We start from the raw sequence: 16,224 nt of genomic DNA, 5'->3' as shown, positions 1-16,224 counted from the left end.
CACATAACCTACGTTTTTGATTGTGCCAATATAAATGGAGCTCAAAACTCAATTGCTTAATGGGATTAGCCCAAGGCATAAAAAAAGGCTAGGAACCCCTGGTCTAAAACTTTCATATCTATGTACCTATCCAAGTGTCTTTCAAATGTTGTTAATGTACCTACCTCAACCCTTTTGATTCTAAACTCTAACAAAACTGAAGTACTTGTCAGTACGTGACTTACCTTTAAACCATCAAAGAGACAGCAGCGAACGTGTCTGCTTAGCACCTGGACACCCGACACTGGCAATGGAATCATTTTACAGCTCCATAGTGTAAACAATAGTTCTATGTGCGTCTTCTTTGGGCGAACCTGTCAAGGTTGAATGAAATGAGAATCTCGTACAGACATTTAATGTTAATGCTCATTTATCTACCAAACACTAAAGCAGATGCCAAAAATTTAAAACAAGAACAGTTAGGACTATACTCAGCAGTTCTGGTAGGATTTGTGAACAGAGGAATATAATCCTTTACAGTCTTGACTTGTTCTCATGAAATGCGGATGAAGAATGAAATATTAATACTAGATTACCAAACTTCAACAAAGTATATGATATCCTAGTGTAAAGAGGGTTTCTTCTTTTTGTTAACTAGCAGGAATGCTAATTTACTGATAACAAGAATGGTATTCCTTTGTAAACCAAATGGGGATTAATGTTCTTTCTTCTGAGTCTGTAAGCTTTTGTTGACGGGCTTTTGGGCAGATCGGCGCAAGGGGGTCGAGAGAGAGGACGCAATGCTCTAAGCTGGGTGAGGATCGGACCCCAAAGGGGGGTCCGAGGCCGGGAGATTCTCCGGGGGGGGAGCGGGAAATGAAGCTAGATGTGCTTGGTTGACCACTCGGAGGGTCCTGAGCTGTTTGGAGAGTCGAGGAGTTCGGAGGGTCCTGAGCTGCGAGTCGAGGAGTTCGGAGGGGAGCGAATGGTGGCCAGAAGACTTCAGTAATTGAGCTCCAACGGCTGTGCACGAAGTGGTTTGGACTTTGATAAGTTTGGCGCCTTTTCTTTAATTTTCTCTTCATATATACTGTATCGTTATTAATCACTTAGTTATAGTAACCTTTATAAATTGTACTCATTTAATCGCATATGGTGTACTGTCTGTTTTTGGGCGAGGCGGGGACATCACACAGCACCCACACCAGCTGATTACCCAGTTTGGCGGGGCCGAAGGGTGCTCCCCCTAGACGAAACGAGCTGAGCGAGCCTGAGGCGAGCCAGGGAGTTACACTTGTGACATTGCATCAGAGTTGAGCATAATTCCAGCTGAATGCAGGGTAAAAATATCTTAAGGGCTTCAGCTAATCCCAGTTTATTGAACATCCACAGACACTTTAATAAAAAGAACACCACCAAACAGAGGACACATGAAACAAATCCCTAAGACTTGTCTAATTGCAACTACACCTTCCATTTGTACTCTGTATTGGACAAATAATTCTGCAACGCATGGAGAATTTTTATGAAGAATGATGACATACTGCAACTGTATACTGAATGTATTTAAATAAACAGAACTAAAACTGTTAGAGCTCAAAACTAAATTGGATATGTGTTTAAAATTATATGGGAAGAGGGTAGGTGCTTGTAAGACTACCATTTATTTGTCAATAACCAAATAATCTTTCCCGGCATTATAACTTGAATGTCGAGTCAGGTCCTACGAATGAATGATAAATATACTTACACCACCATGTGATTGGTCCCAATGAAGGTCTTTAAAGTACAATTTGGATTGTGTCAATGTAGGCTGCAGGAAGTAACTCATGTGGAATTTGTTTCCTATAGGATAAAATACATAATGAGGCTATTTGTATACTAATACTCCCACTATTCCCCAAAAAGTTTCTCACAATAATTCTAAACCTTCTCAAAAATACCGTCCATATTTCATTGCAAAGTTGGAGTTACTACTGCACTCTCATCACAAAACCATGAGTTCGCATTAGAATTCATTTAAAAGCAAACATTAAGTAGATTGAAGTTAATGAATTAGTTAATATTTAAGTAATATGAATAATTAGTTAATTTCAAACAAGATTACCTTCTGTTAACAGCTGTGAAAGAGTAGATGCTCTGAAACCTTCTGGAATGGCTCCCTTTTCCACTAACATATCAACAGCAGTAATCTGATTAAGTAAAAGTTTTGAAGTTAAATCTAACAATAGAAGCCATAATGAACAATTGAATGGGGTGACAGGAGTGACTGTTTTTTTCAAGAGTTATTGTTCCAGTAAGCAGGAACTGAGTTTAATATCTATTCCTAAAGCTGTGTCATATTTAATAATACAAGACCCCAAGTACTACTACAACATGTAACATTTGTATGGCACCAAAGAAATGGGAAACAATGCCAATTGGGTAGGGTCAGGTTGAGATTATGCGGGCAGTGGGCGAATCAGCCCTCTTGTGCTTTTTGATCTCGTCACTTGAGATTCAGTTTCACGCGACCCTGCCACTTTGATCTGGCCCATGCCTTCATTAACCAGGTCCAGCACTTGCCTTTGTTGAATCTTGCCCCTCTTGACATAGGATATCCGGTTTGTGGGGGTTTATCAAGGGTTAATCGAGTTGTGCTTAGGGTTTGTGGGGGTGTGTGCCCCTTTTGGACTTTAGGATTAGGTTTGAGTGTAGGGCTGGTGGATGTATATGTTTGGCTGGGAGAGGTTAGGCTGCAGAGTTTTGAATATGAGCTACTATGGCGGCTAGGCTTGTATAGGGAAGTCAGGTTAATCTGGTCCATACCTTTCATTATCGTGGTCTGACCCCACTTGGTTCAACGAACCAGGTGTGCACTGGGACACATCGTCAGTAATGCACCCTCGAATCATCAGGTGTTTCGGGCCTTTTATCACTATACACCCTCCCCGAAGTGGCCCAACCAAAGCTGATCAGACTTGGCTTGTGTATTTCCCATGGACCAGATAATGAAAGGGTTAGGGTTAGGGTGCGAGTATGCAGGCAGTGGGCAAAAAAACCCTCCAGTCTTTGTGGATCTCGTATTGGAGATGCCTATCACTTCACCCTGTCACTTTGTTTTTTGGCCCAAGTTGTCATCATCTAGGTCCCCAACTTGCCTTTATTGAGATCTTCCTCCTTGTTAACCTCCATTCTGGAGTTTAAGTTAAATTGGTGGAGTTATTATTTATGGATAGTGCTTTGGATTTGGGGCTTTTTTTTTGTGACTGGGTGCTGTGATCTGGGGGTTGTGCAGCAGCTCATTGAAGGGTGTTTTTTGCGGGAGTTGACCAGCCGGGGTATAGAGTTACGTAATGGGGGTTGAGGATTCCCAGCAAAGGAAGGTGGGGCAGGGTGGCAAATGGCATTGCGGGGGGGGGGGGGGGGGGGGGAAGGTTGTTCCTTTTCAGTGGGGGGGGAGTACTGGACTGGGAGCCTAACTGCTGGTGATCTTGGGTGAATTTGGCTCCTTGATGGCATGGGTTTATGGGGGTGTGTAGCTTGGTTGGAGAAGTTAGGTTTAGGGATAGGGTAAAGGACTGTTAAGTAAGCCTTTTTGTATGGTGTGGATTGGGTTATTTGGGGTGCTGTCTGGTTTAGTTAGGGTTAAGGTTAGGTTGAGAGTATGTGGGCAGTGGGCGAATCAGCCCTCTTGTGCTTTTTGATCTCATCACTTGACATTCAGTTTCATGCAACCCTGCCACTTTGATCTGGCCCACGCCTCCACTGACCAGGTCCAACACTTGCTTTTGTTGAATCTTGCCCCTCCTGACATAGGACATCGGGTTTGTGGGTGTTTAGCAAGGGTTAATCGGGGTGTGCTTAGGGTTTGTGCGGCTGAAGCCAAGGTTAATCAGGAAGTGCCTAGCCCTTATTTAACCTGTCTCAGTGCAGTGCACTTTATGACACGGCGGTGGAGCTCTAAATCTGCAGTGTGTCTGTTCACGAAAATAGTCACGATCACGATTGAAAATAAAGTGGAAATAATAAAGCGATCAGAAATAGGTGAACTGCCATCGGTCATTGTATAAGCATTAGGCTACATCGGTCAACAATTGGAACAATTTTAAAGGATAAGTTGAGAAAGACCCTGCCCCAATGAAAGCTACAATTATTACTAAGCAACGCAGTGGTTTAATTATTGGGTTTTGGGGTTTTGAGTTTTTGATCTTCCACATCAACCCGGCATGGTGGACAGCGCACTCGAAAGCGGTCTGTCACTGGTTTGAATTCGGGAACTTCCGCTCCTGAGCCCGGCGCCGAAACATACATTCTCAAGTGTTTTAAATGCATAGTAAGGTAAAATATATACTATGCACTAAGACAAACATTTGACTAACTGACACTAAATAATACCAGATATACCTATTCTGACTTAATTAGTAAGAGAACTCCCGATTTCTTTCAATCCTGATCCACGATAAGGATCAAGAGAGAATAACATGATAAGGAGAAGTTGATTCACCACAGTTGTTCCCTAAACGATTGTTTAGGGAATAATGACAAGAAAAAAAGGTCTGTACATGCTCGAACAACAAGTGCTGGAAGAGCACTTCTGGGTTTTCTCGATTGACAGTTGGCTGAATTCGCAGATGCAGAACTCACGGATGAGGGCCGACTGTATTAGTTTCTCAATAAATTAGTGACTAACATACTGTTAGAAAATTTGTATTATATTTAGACCGAAAAGCACAATTACACAGATCTTTGCACCAAAATCAGGTTGAAATTCTTCTAAATAACAGCATTAAGAAAAAATCATAGTCATATGAGTGCTAACTTCTTTGCCTGTCCCACTAAATCATAATTAATAAACACTTACATGGCAGCAAGTTGCACTATTGTGGTAGGAAATGTCCCAAGTCTAATATTGTCAACCATGACTCAGCATTCTAGCGTGTGATCAAGTTTGAGTTCCAGCCCAACTTGACACTTTTGTAGAAACTCTGTGGCAAGGGACTACTGATCGTTTGAAAGCACCTTCTTTCAGCTGAGGCATTAAACTGAAAGCTTCAGCACTTTCATGTGGATGCAAAACATACCCCACAAAACCTTATAAAAACAGAGCAAACACTGCCCAGAATTTGCTTAAGGTTGTTTAGCATCATTTCCAGTACACAAGTGAAAAGGAGAATGAAATAACTGTTACTCCACATCCAATAAAAAACACAAGCTAAAGAACACAATAATACAACAAAAACAAGAAATAGAAATACATAAGATAGCTTATATACATAGATTTATTGTATGCCCATAAAGTGATGCTAGACACAGGAGTGTATACATAAGGTGACTGACAGGAAATGGTAAATTAATGTGGTGGGTTATTAAGTGGAGATGTTGATCAGCCTTACTGAGGAAAGTAACTGGTTTTTGAGTCTGGTGGCCCTGGCATGGATGCTATGTGACCTCCTCCCTGATGGGAGTGGGACAAACAGTCCATGAGCATTGTGGGTGGGATCATTAACATATTACAAAATATATTTATATTAAAAATATATATTCATATATTTAAAATGATAAATTGCACATTACCAGATTGTTCCTAGTGGCAGCTCACTGTGTGCAAATTGGCAGCAACATGTTCTGCAGTAAACATAGGGGACACAACTGCTATACAAGGATAGGTACAAGGAGCTTAGAAAAATACAGAGCTATGGGTAACCCTATTAATTTCTAAGGTAGGGACATGTTCAGCACAACTTTGTGGGTTGAAGGGTCTGTATTGTGCTGTAGGTTTTCTATGTTTCTATAAATACAACTCTTTAAAGTATATATCTAATATCCAGCCAGAACACAAGATTAGAAATGTAGGAATAAATTTCTAAAAAGTGTTCTTAATTTAACTGTGGTGAATCAACTTAATTTCCTTTCTTATCATGTTATTCTCTCTTGAGTGAGCTACCCGTTCAGTTGCTCACTCAAACTAAGGCATTTAAATTGCATTTCTCGTTCTAGTGCACCATTAGCTCCCCCTGCTGGAAACACTAGCCATAACAGCAATTAAACCAACATATAGCCCATCAAACCCCATTGAGTATCAGAGCTTAAACACAAAGGTCACTTGGAAAAGAAATTGGAAAATTCACTAGGTCACTATAGAGAAAAAGAGTAGGGACAGCAAATAAAATTTGTGGGTGCACCAAGGTCTAGAGGAACATTGCTTCATTTGATTGTATATATGTTTAGCCAGATGACAATAAACTTGAATTTCACATCTTTCCTGCAGGGAGGTGACCAAAACTGTGCACAATACTCCAAATTGGGCCTCACTAATGTATTATACAACTCAACATAACAGCCCAACTTCTGCAGTAAATACTTTGATTTATGAAGGTGAATACGACAAAAGCTTTCTTTACAACCCTGTCCACCTGTGACACCACTTTCAGGTATTATAAATCTATATTCCTAGATCCCACTGTTCTTCAGCACTCCTCAGTGCCCTACCACTCATCACACAAGACTTAGAACATAGAACAGTACAGCACATTACAGGCCCTTCGGCCCACAATGTTGTGCCGACCCTCAAACCCTGCCTCCCATATAACCGCCCCACCTTACAATTCCTCCATATACCTACCTAGTAATCTCTTACCCTGGTTTGTCCTCCCAAATTGCAACGCCTTGCACTTGTCTGCATTAAATTCTATCTGCCATTTTCAGCCATTTTTCTAGCTGATCCAGATCCAAATGTAAGTTTTGATAGCTTTCCTCGCTGTCCAGTACACCCTCAATCTTAGGTAACCCACAGATTTGCTGATCCAGTTTACCATATTATCATCCAAATCATTGATACAAAATAACAAGCAACAATCAGCCTAGCACTGATCACTGTAGTACATCAGTAATCACAGGCTTTCAGTCAGAGAAACAACTATATACTACCTACCTCTGGCTTCTCCCAAAAGCCAATATCATACCCAATTTACATCCTCATCCCAAATGCCAAACGACTGAATCTTCTTGACCAGCCCCTGTGTGGGACATTGTCAAGGCCTTGCTAAAATCCATGTAGACCCATGGTCTTTCCTTCATCAACTTTCCTGGAAACTTCCTCCAAAACTCTAAGATTTCTTAAACATGACCTACCTTGCACCAAGTGAGGTTGGTTAACTTTACAACAGCAGTACAATGAAATACATGATAAATTTAAAAAAATTTAAAACACTGAACTACATGAAGTCTATATATGTCTATTAAATAGTTAAAATAAGTAGTGAAAAAAATATTCCGCTAAGCAATCCAATATTTCCTTGGGAACTGCGAAGCACTTAAATTAACTTCAACAAATCTTCTCATGTCAGCTTTGTACCAACTAGGCAGTGATCATCAGAATGCCTTTGACAAGGAGCTGCACATGAAGCTACTAAACAAGCTAAGAGCGCATGGAATTACAGGAAAGAGACTAGCATAGACAGAAAACTGGCAGGAGGCAAAGAGCAGAAATAAAGAGGCCCTTTTTTGATCGTGACTCGTAGTATTCTGCAGAAGTCGATGTTGGGACCGCTTCTTTTAATGTCATATGTTAATGATCTTGATGGCTTTGATGGCACAAGTTTGTGGATGATACAAAGATTGGTGGGGGGGGGGGGGGCAAGCAGTGTTGAGGAAGCAGGAAGCCTACAGAAGGACTTGGACAGTCTAGGAGAATGGGCAAGGAAGAGCAGATGGAACTACAGTGCAAAAGAGAGCATTTTGGTAAAAGGAATAAAGACAAACTATTTTCCAAATGGTGAGCAAATTCAGAAATCAGATGTGCAAAGGGACTTGAGAATCCTTGTGCAGGACTCTCTAAAGATTAAGTTGCAGATTGTGCCAGTGCAAGGAAAGCAAAGGCAATGTTAGCATTCATTTCAGGAAGTCTAGAATATCAGAGCAAGCAAGAATGCTGAAGCTTTGAAAAGCATTGGTCAGACCACACTTGGAGTACAGTGAGCACTTTTAGGTCTCTTACCTAAGAAATTTAATGGCTCTGGATCTGTGCTCTTTTTTTTAAAAACAGAGATACAGCACAGAATAAGCCTCTCCAGCCTTTCCAGCCGTGCCACGCAGCAATCCCTCAATTTAATCCTAGCCTAGCCTTATTTATAATGTCCAACTAACCAATATATTTTTGGACTGTGAGAGGAAACCCATGCAGTCACAAGGAGAACATACAAACTCCTTACAGGCAGCAGCGGCAATTAAAATTAGCTTACTGGTACTGTAAGGAGTCATACTAACCACTACACTACTGTGCTACCCTATTCTGAAGTTAGAAGAATGAGGGGGAATTTCACTGAAAGGTTTAGACAGAGTGGAGGCCAAGAGGATGTTTCCATTAGTGGAGGAGTATAGGGCCGACAGACAGCCTCAGAAAAGAAGCATGCTCCTGTATAATGCAGGAGTTCCTTTAGCCAGAGAGTGGTGAATCAGTGTAATTCACAGCCACAGAGAGCTTTGAAGGCCAAGTCAGTAAGTATATTTAAAGTGGAGGTTGATAAGTTCTTAATTAGTATCAGCGTCAAAGATTATGAAGAGAAGGTAGGAATATGAGGTTGAGAAGAATAAAAAAATCAGCCCTGATTAAATGTTGGAGCAAACTTAATGAACCAAATGGCCTAATTCTGCTGCTATGTCTTATGAAGTCATGCATAGAACCAACATCTTCAAACTATGAATAGCATCACGTAGGGGTACCAGAACAAGTTCCACCCACAGAAATACAACGGGTGATTGATAAGTTCGTGGCCCAAGGTAGGAGTCAATTTTAGAAAACCTAGCACATTTACACAGTCCAGCGGTCATGGAGCATACAGATCTTGGACCTCCAGAAAGTGGCCTCAGATGAGTGATTGATAAGTTTGTGGCCTAAGGTAAAAGGAGATGAGTTATACAGTTCAACTCTGAGTGTTTATGCAGAAAGTTTGAAGTTAACAACTCATCTCCTACCTCCAGCCACAAACTTATCAATCACCCCTGCTGTGGACACTTTCTGGAGGTCCAAGATCCGTATACTCCACAACCGCTGGACTGAGTGTGTAAATGTAGGAGGGGACCATGTTGAAAAATAAATGTGCTAGGTTTTCTAAAATTGACTCCTTCTACCTTAGGCCACAAACTTATCAATCACCCGTCGTACTTACCTAGCCAGTAAAGCAACAGTTCAGGCTTAATCTAGTACCTGGTAAACCTTATACCTGTTCTCTAAATTAAGGGAGTTCATCTGCAAGAAATGAAAGAACCAATGAGAAGAAGAAAAGCCTGATCACTTCACCTTCCTAATCTATCCATTGCTATTGTATCTATCTTACTGACCAATGTACAACCCTTGTGAAGACTCAGGACACTCAGCATTCAAACAAAATTGTGTTGTACAGCATCACTACTCAATTAATAGTAAAGATGCACAGGAGTTCCACAATTAACAACTTAACCATCAGTTCACTCATTCTCAGTTTAGAATCTGGTGGAATGGCTCAATGACTGGTCTGAACACAGCTTTGATCCAAACAAAGACAAAAGACCTGAATCCCAGTGTAGACATCAAGGCAGCATTTTACAACCAGAAGCCCAAAGGAATTTCAATAAGACAGGCCAACATAAATCACGGACAAATTGTTCACCGGTAGAATCACACCCAGCACAGTCGCAGTTGTTTATCTGAGCAGGGACTCAAGGGAAATAACTTCAGCTACCTCAATCCAATCTTCCTTCCTTCAGGTTAGAAGCAGTGATGATATCTGACAATTGCAAATATTTAGATTCTTTAGGACTTAGCAGATGCATTGTGATAAATTGCAAGACAAATGCTTGCAATGGACAGGTGACAACTTTCCACTCTCAGCTGTTTTGTCTGGTTAAGTGTTTGTCCAAAAGTATAAAGATGTCTGCTATGTAAAACTAAATTTGCTCGTGTACAAACCACCAATGCAGAAGTTTGCCAACACACCAGAAAAGGATAAATAATTATAAAATCTGCTTACCTCTGAAACAGCTTTTTTGGCAGCTAACTTGTGTGATCGTGATTCCTCACTATAAAAATAACAATGCTGTTAATATCTTTAGCAACATAATTTATAAGTACATGTAAACTTACTTATACATACAGCAAAATATACTGTGGATGATCAAAACATTGTAATTGTTGACTGATTATGGTACTTGAAAATTCCAGTATTGCACAATCAAGGGAATAATCAAAATCTGTAGCCTGTACAAGCATACACTAAAGTGGCACAACAAGTAATACTGTGAATTTATCCCAGGACAAGCAGAGTACAAGTCTTGCACTTTTCATGATATACTGTCCCGCTTGGTGGCGCAATAATATCAGTGCCGGACTCTGGAGCGAAGGTTCCCGAGTTCCAATCTAAGTTGGGTTGAGCGTCAAACTAGCAACTCAACCTTGGAAAAAAACAAGAATAGCTTGCTACAGAAACACCGTCAAAAGATGGTGCCCCGATAACTCCACTGCCAAGTTAAGAGCTATTCTTCTTCTTCTTCATGATATACAGTATGCACTCAAGAAATCCCTATTTTTCCTATTAAGAGGCCTGCACACAAGCTGAAACTAACTTAAACTAATTAATGCCATTTCTTCATCTCTGATGAGAAGCCATTACAGGATCCAGCCACCAATGGAAGTAATATTGGGAAACTGCTTAAAGAAATGACAACATAGACACAGGACAACATAAACTTGCTTTTGGGTTAAGAGATGCTCTGAATGACTGGAAAATTTGCAGTTGAATCTATGAGCATTAGGCTTTAACAGACATATTATTAAGATCAAGTCTTGTGAAAGGAAAGAAAGTTTGACTAGTTCCTACTGTCTATTCCAGTGACCATATTATACCAATGCTGGACTGCAATGCAAGTTCAGGATGCTTAATGGTGATTGCAATCTTACATTCCAAATAAAGATTAGCTTTATGTGTCATATGTATATTGAAACATCGAAACGCACACTGAAATGTGTCATTTGTGTCAAAAACCAACATAATCCAAGGCTGTGCTGGAGGTAGTCCCCAAATGTCGCAATAATTCCAGCCTGGCATACCCACAATTTACCAACCCTGACACATATGTCTTTTTGGATCATGGAAGGAAACCAGAGCACCCAGAGGAAACCCATGCAGTCACAGGGAGAACGTACAAACTCCTTATAGAAATCTTACACAATCTTACAGCTGGTGCTGTAAAGCATTATGCTTACGACTATGCTACCATGTCACCTTCAACTTCAGCGTCTTTGTAGCTACATTCATATATTACCCTTTGGAGCTGTAAAAAGCTTCTTTTGAATCAATGTCTGAAGAAACAGCTTTGTGAACTAATATATATCACAGGAGTATGTGCATACAGTGAGATGCCTAGAGATCATTGTTGTTTAATTGTTGGTTCAAGTGTTTTTTTATTTTTTTTAAAAACACAATATGGGTTTTATTGACTGAGCTAGCATTGATTGTTCAATCACACCTGCTTGAATTGCTGCAGTTCATCCGGTACACATCAATGGACACAGAATTCCAGGATTTCCATTCAACTACAAAGAGTTATTACATGCGTTGATAATCCCAGGCACATGTTACCCACGTCTGTCTTAGTGCTAAAGGTCATAGATTTGAGAGATACAGATTATCCAACGGTATCCTGCTGCAATAACAACCCAATACCACAAAATCTGAGCGAGTGGCATTTGGTCCTTAAGTGGGGATTCTGGGATACAAGGCATGTACTGAAAGCAGAGAGTGTTTCCCTTCTTTCTCTTCCTGCTTGATTTTGCTTTATATACCAGACAGTGCAGAATGCAGAAGACTACAAAGTGCACCATCCTGACTGGATAGTAATGTAGGAACCCAATAAGTAGTTTGGATAATAATTTGAATACTGAGGATGCAGAGAGTAAATTTCAGTTCACGCCCTGTGGCCCCAAAAGGTTGTGATTCTACTCTCCTACACAACCACACAATCAGACAGGAATGATGAGCTAAGAATAGAGAACACCACCTTTATCTGGCATGGTGATTGAAATCCATCATTACAGCAATTAATGAATCACATGACTTTCTAAGCACAGAAAGTCAAAGGACAGACATTACCTACAGGGAGCAATACCCAACATACTTGATGAGTAGTTGACATGTTGAACTTTGATACTTCCGTCAATCGGGGCCGACCATGGATATTTCATACTAGCTGTCGTACACAAGCCAGGGCAGTACAATACAGAGAGGAAGCTGCTGCCCATCCAACAGGCTGCTCCCCTCCACAGAGCTGATGAATCCAAAGAATCTGCAGAGACTGATACAGATTGGCACCAGCAGCATCGCAGGAGTTGCCAGTCAGTGTTAACAAAACGTAGGGACTCTAGCTCCCTATCTTTCCTTGGGGTTCACTACTGAAGCCTTCCCTACGAGTGGGTGTAGCCACAAGGCAGCGGAAGTTTGAGATCAGAGGTTTCCTTCTCCTAGATGAGCTGCCAACCACGGCTGACAAGCCCCATCTGCCTGAAGTGACTGGTTTTAAAGTGCCAGTAACCAGCCTTTGCCCCTTCTCCTGTCAGAAGAACCAGTTCCACTGGACTTAGTAGCTAAGCCACATGTGGAAGCCAGACGTTGAACTTGGTTGTCAGAGGCTATTTGAGATGCACACCAGGTATGGAGCTTATCCCTACTATTTCCCCCCCCCCCCCCACCCCCGGGGTTCCCGAACTATTTTACACCATAGACACTTACCATTAACCGAGAGGTTTGTGGGCCCCAGGTTAGAAACCCCTGCCCTACAATATGTGATCACTTTCCCTTCTCATCTATTTCTCCTCATTTCCCATAGGTACGTTTTGGTTTATTATAGCAGTCCAAACCCAAAATATCATATGTTTAAAAGAAGGAAGTGAACAATCTAGCACGGTATTATGTATGATACCTCTGTACTTCATGTACTTTTCTTTTCATGTATTGTCCTTTAGCTTCGTCTTCCTCCTCATCTTCATCTTCTTCCTCATCTTCATCTTCTTCCTCCTCTTCATCATCTTCATCTTCACCTTCCTCATCATCTTCAATATTATCCAGTGCTCCCTGACTCTGTTTGCTATATACCTATAATGCAGTTTGTGTATGTACAAATTAAAATAAAACTATATTTGATCAAGTGCAATTTGAATCTGAACATAGTAATTGAAACAATGAAATAATATTAAAAAAATGTCTATGTACTAGTCAGAAATGCACCAAATGAAATTAATAGGTAAAGTGCTGGAAAGATGCCTGCCAAGTTACAAGAATGGATGCTACTCATTAAGCCTGTGCTCTCTTTACGGGAGATTACACCAGCTACAGTGGAACTATAACCTTGCACAAAAACTGCAGCATGGAACAGGCCTTGCCCTCTTTATATGAACAAAGGACATTTTTACTATAGCCATTGCTACAAAGGAAATCAGCTCAATAGCATCTTGAGGTTGGACAAAGGTGGTGTGGAAAAAAGGAGCAATGTGAGGTAGTAAGGATCAGACAGTGAGGCAGTGGTGGGGAGAGAGGAAAAATATTAACAGATTGGGGAAGGAAAACAGGAAATATGGGATGGCGAAAGATGGTCAGGACATGCACCAAATCTTGCTTCTATTACTATGCATACACATGGAAAAACCTGATCAAAAAATCTACGCAGGTACATTATGTGCCCAAAGCAGCTGATGGTATTTAGCAATTAATTATATGTTAGGTGAAATTAATTTATTTTGAATCATAATCTTTGTATCATGTAACACAATATCTAACCCAAATAATGCACTCATTTATCCATTTCCCACATGCTGTGTTATTTGTTTCACAGTTTGTGCATGGTACAAGCTTGATTGCTGATCCTACGCACTATATAGAATCCATTCTGATCCAAAATTTAGAGAAGATATGAATGTGGTTTTTCCTGCTCTAATCAATGCTAAAAATGCTATGACCAAACTCACAGAATAGCATGATAATAATCACCCATCTGTAGATATGGAAGAGTCGCATCTTTTGCATTAATGGCGCAGAATGGCTATCACATTGCCTTAAGTAAGTGTCACTGCATTCTGAAATGTTAATGCTAATATGTGAAACTCTTTGCAGCTTATTGTCAACTGTATTACTACAAGAAGTTCTTGTCCATTGGATAGTATAAAAAAGTTTCTTTTGAGTGTTAGAACTCTAGAAATGGTAGCTACTGCACAAAATTAGCTATAAAAAAACCTGACCTGTAAATAAGTTTTGGGAACTACGCCTTCCTTTCCTTCAGCATTAACTCCAAGCCACCATCCATCAGGATTCTGATTAAGGATCCTTATAACCTCGCCTTTCTGCAGCATTAGAACAAATCAATAATATAATTAAACCAAACACCAAGCAAATACCTTAAATAGCTTAAGAATAATTTTCAGTCAATATAAGTTTCAATGCAAAAAAATTATTATCTCCTTAGGGACTTGAAAACTGCATTGGCTCTGCAGTAGAAATAAAGTGCATGAGGAAAAGGTGATCCAGTAAAAGACAATGAAACATGCACCAAAAAGGATCTAGCACTTTCCGGCATGTATGACAGATAAGCTCTTTGGAGCATCTAGCTGGGTACAGGTATCAATTTTAACCAACTTTTCAATGACAAACTCGGCCATCTTCACCAGGGATGATGCCTGGACACATCTAGTCCGGAGCTATATATGCCCCCATCATCCGTCCATCCTGATTGGTTGAGGATTAACCAATCAGGTTTCCACTGTGCCACTTTGTTTACAATCAAATTCCAGTTCTTACTTAGAGCAAGACCTTCGTCTTTGTTAAAATTCTTTTCCTCTAATATTACTACAATGGCTTCTTTCACCAGGTGGTCCCAAAAGCCACTGGTATGGCACAGTAGTTTTGTGCCATCAAAGTCAATCCTATGGCCATTGCAAATGCAATGCTCTGATACAGCTCCTATGTTCCATGATGCAGGTTTCCACTGTGCACCTTATCTGACTGATATACGCTGCTCCACACTTACAGGGAATCCTGTAAACACCAGCCTCCCCGAGTCTCATGGTTTCTGGAAGGATCACCAGGATCCTGAAAAAAATTGCAGATTAACACCATACACAAGCATAAGGAAGCTCAAATCCCAACTTATGCAGGTCAAAGATGACCTGGGACTCAGGTCGGCTAGTGTTTACAGGATTCCCTATGAATGCCAAGAAGCTTTTAATGGCACACGGTGAAAACCCGTATCAAGGAGCATGGGAGGTGCATTTGTTTGGGTAATCCAGAGAAATTGGCAGCAGCAGAATACCCTATGCACAATGGCCATAAGATTGAGTTCAGCGACACCAAACTACTGTGCTGTGCCAATGGCTTTTGGGACCACCTGGTGAAGGAAGCCACTGAAATAAAACTAGAGGAAAAGAATTTTTTTTAAAAAACACAAAGGTCTCGCTTTAAGTAAGAACTGGAATTTGATTGTAAAAATGTGGGACAACAGAAACCTGATTATGTGAGGTCTAACCATTCAGGAGGGACGGACAACAGGGGTAGATATACCACTGGACTAGAGATGCCCAGGCATCATCCCTGATGAAGATGTCAGAGTTTGTCATCGAAACATCAGTTAAAATCGATAACTATACCCAGCTGAAATTATTGAGAAAAGTTTATTCAACATGTACCAAGTCCATTTAGCTATCGAGGCATACAGAAGCGTCTTTTGAGATTCACAATCATAGTAAGCTTATGAAACAGAAGACACACATCATCTCCATATCTTTGTCCATAGCACTATAAGTCATAGCTCTTCAAGCTCACATTCAAGTACTTTGCATTCTAACACGCTTTGGGCATACCGGCAGTGTTGAACTGTGAAGTATATTTGATACATATTTTACTCAAAATATTGGAGTATTTTTCTCTTTTGTTATAATCAATACACAAAAAAAATACCTTAAAAGACAGATCATGTTCTTCCTGAGCTTGAAAGTCACTGATGGTAATAAATAGATCACCGGCATATTGATTATCATCAGATTCCACGTCTTCATCATTATCACTTTCATCTTCTTCTGCATCTTCATCCTCTTCATCACTCTTATTTCTCTGCTTTGCTGCAGTGGCCCTGCCCATTGTGTTCCTACCAAAAGTGAATTAGTTATGTTATTTCTACAGGCTCAGAACTGCAAATTAAGCTCCAGATACCATGTTGCCTTCACTTTATTAAGGCTGGAAAAAAAAG

At 40.5% G+C, this 16,224-nt stretch overlaps 1 protein-coding gene across 3 annotated transcripts in view; it reads right to left on the bottom strand.

The window, feature by feature from the left end:
- Positions 1–16,224, bottom strand: part of nphp1 (nephronophthisis 1) — a 75,305-nt gene that overhangs the window by 43,615 nt on the left and 15,466 nt on the right. For all 3 annotated transcript variants that reach the window (XM_059982900.1, XM_059982901.1, XM_059982902.1), the window contains exons 5-11: positions 15,936–16,122; positions 14,225–14,326; positions 12,913–13,085; positions 9,969–10,017; positions 2,087–2,171; positions 1,730–1,824; positions 225–353 (exon numbers count right to left, since the gene is read on the bottom strand). In XM_059982900.1, the coding sequence (XP_059838883.1) occupies positions 225–353; positions 1,730–1,824; positions 2,087–2,171; positions 9,969–10,017; positions 12,913–13,085; positions 14,225–14,326; positions 15,936–16,122 (820 nt within the window). The remainder of the gene's footprint in view (positions 1–224; positions 354–1,729; positions 1,825–2,086; positions 2,172–9,968; positions 10,018–12,912; positions 13,086–14,224; positions 14,327–15,935; positions 16,123–16,224) is intronic.

Source organism: Hypanus sabinus, chromosome 10, assembly GCF_030144855.1.
Source record: "Hypanus sabinus isolate sHypSab1 chromosome 10, sHypSab1.hap1, whole genome shotgun sequence".
Classification (NCBI taxonomy): Eukaryota; Metazoa; Chordata; class Chondrichthyes; order Myliobatiformes; family Dasyatidae; genus Hypanus; species Hypanus sabinus.
The sequence above is the reverse complement of the archived record's forward strand: the minus strand, read 5'-3'. Positions and strand labels throughout refer to the sequence as shown.